We start from the raw sequence: 2,335 nt of genomic DNA, 5'->3' as shown, positions 1-2,335 counted from the left end.
TTGGTAAAATTATAAACATTAAGGACAAACTTGTAAATTGGAGTTTAATCTTGAAACAAAACTGTCTCAAATTTCAAAGGGTTTAAACTAAAAATGAATTGCAAGAGAAAGTGTTGTTGGATACATCAGTTTTTTAAGAAATTAAGAATAATTTTCTTGATCTCTAAGAAGTGATGGAATAAGGTTACAGGAGAAGAGGTGGGATAATATAAATATACTTATGCCCACTCTTTTGAGAGTATGAAAATTGTACATTTGTAATGTTTTTGTTAGCTTCTGTTCAGTAAAACTTAAMAAGAAGAAAGAAAAAAAGTACTTCAGCTAAAACCACCACTGYGAATTACWTTAAGATGTTTCTAAAATTTATAAATAACATTGGTAACAAAAYTAAAYGATTTTGTTAGACTGTCGTCTTTCACACATTTATAAAAGAGGAGAACAGTTTCAGTCAGATGTTTACAGACTGTAGTTTTGGTCCGACCATCAGAACCAGCTGCTCAAAGCTTGGTTTCCCGCTACCGCGTCCAAGCGCAAATSTTTGCAAACAAAAGTTGTCATGGCCTCTGTTATCTTTAAGTTCAGCTGAGAATCAGCTGTAATGTTAGTGATTCCTTAGTTTCRTTTGTTTTGCCCCAGACAACTTGTTGTTGGGAGCTAACATTAGCACTGACCGTCACTGGATGTAAACCTACGGCAGGCCAGAATTGACWGACAATTTGAACGAGAATCGATTCATATCGATTAAAGTGATTTTTTAAACCCAGCCCTAGTCCGAACACAAACTTTTTCAAACACCTGCTGAAAACCCGGTGAAGGCTAGGGGATACGTACATCAGCAGCATTAGTCCCAGTGCTGGGACCGAGTCTTTCGAACACACTGGGTCTGCGAGACGGGGCGGTGGGGTTRGTGGTGCTGCTGGTCGTGGTGCTGCTGCTGTCAGATATCGTCTTTGAATTCTCCACTGTTACTTTCCGCCTTATCTTGGACATTCTGCAGAACTAAAGGAGTTTAAAACAAACATGCTTGAAGAAGTGCAAATGTTTGTGACTGCCATACATTGATAAATTAAACTATAAAAACCAGTGTTTTGGAAGAAATTCTCCATTGTAAAATAGGCAAGGGTAATACAGAATAAAGTGACAACTTGTAAAAAAAAAAAGGTGAACAATGTGAGATTCAATACAACAAAATTACACAATCCTACAACAAAAGTGTAATAAAAATAGCAACACAAACAAAACAGAAAACATTTACAACTTTAAAAAATTATACTATACAAAACAAGAAAAATACTTTCACATATTCAGTTATAAAATGTYTGTTAAGATTTCATTGTTATTATTTTTGTGTGTTTTCAGCCTGACGACATGATTTTGTGTTTTGCTCATAAGTATATCCTACATGCTTTCACAAAACCAGCCTTTCAGTGAACTCTTTTTAATTGAGCATGTGATTGTTACTTTATTGCAACAACTCTGATAAACTGGTACTGGCTGCATGATTATTTGTTCTTTCTCAAACCAATTTAATAATTCATTAATAACAATCGTTTGCGCTACTTCGTTACATAGCGGCAACTTCAAGTTAGCAGTAATGCAAACTATCTACATTATGACTTCATGCGAGCACAAACAATATAGCATATGTTTATTGTTGTCTAAGTTTTAAATGTATACTTGTTCTGTACATGATCTGACAGTAGGAAATCCAAAACAAGCGTATGCTAATGCTAAAGCTAGCTTCAGGCCTATGCCAACTCCTGCAGGGAAACGTAAGCTGACATAAATGTTTAAAGAAAAGTCAGACTTTCTCACCCAAGATAAGGTCTCGGTGTTGCATCTAACTTTAAACTAGTWAGCGGAGCAAGCCCTTGTTAAAACAAACAAGTCTTATTCTTTAAATTCAAAGGCAGAAGCTGCCCAGAATGCCTCCATGTTGGCGGAGAGTGCGCCTCACTCGTCTCTTTCTTCTTCTGTGGTATTTTTTTAGTCGCACTCGGCTCATGAGCASCGCCAACAGCTACACAGCTAGCAGATACACTGAACAAAAATATAAACGCAGCACTTTTGTTTTTGCTCCCATTTTTCACGAGTATAACTCATAGATCTAAGACTTTTTCTATGTWGACCATGGACCTTCTTCCTTCAAATATTGTTCAGAAATTTGTGTAAATCTATGTTGTATGGAGGACATAACCTTTCATAATGGGAAATAAATGTAGAAGTATATAAATGGCTTGAAAAAGTAAATACATGGCTAAATAAAATAATAATGTGCCAAATTTAGCAACCAAACAATAAAAATATACTATTTTTACCAATTTATTTGATTAAA

At 35.3% G+C, this 2,335-nt stretch overlaps 1 protein-coding gene across 1 annotated transcript in view; it reads right to left on the bottom strand.

Moving 5' to 3' along the window:
• The window catches only part of LOC106529641 (zinc finger CCCH domain-containing protein 13), a gene marked incomplete at its 3' end in the record, with an annotated part of 4,222 nt that extends 2,260 nt beyond the window's left edge, over nucleotides 1-1,962 (bottom strand). Inside the window, 2 exon segments of the mRNA XM_014025119.1 lie at nucleotides 832-991; nucleotides 1,816-1,962. Coding sequence (XP_013880573.1) covers nucleotides 832-990 — 159 coding nt within the window.
• Between the last annotated feature and the right edge of the window lie 373 nt (nucleotides 1,963-2,335).

Source organism: Austrofundulus limnaeus, unplaced genomic scaffold (genome assembly GCF_001266775.1).
Source record: "Austrofundulus limnaeus strain Quisiro unplaced genomic scaffold, Austrofundulus_limnaeus-1.0 Scaffold457, whole genome shotgun sequence".
Lineage (NCBI taxonomy): Eukaryota > Metazoa > Chordata > Actinopteri > Cyprinodontiformes > Rivulidae > Austrofundulus > Austrofundulus limnaeus.
Note: the sequence above shows the minus strand (reverse complement) of the source record. Positions and strands in the feature narration are given on the sequence as shown.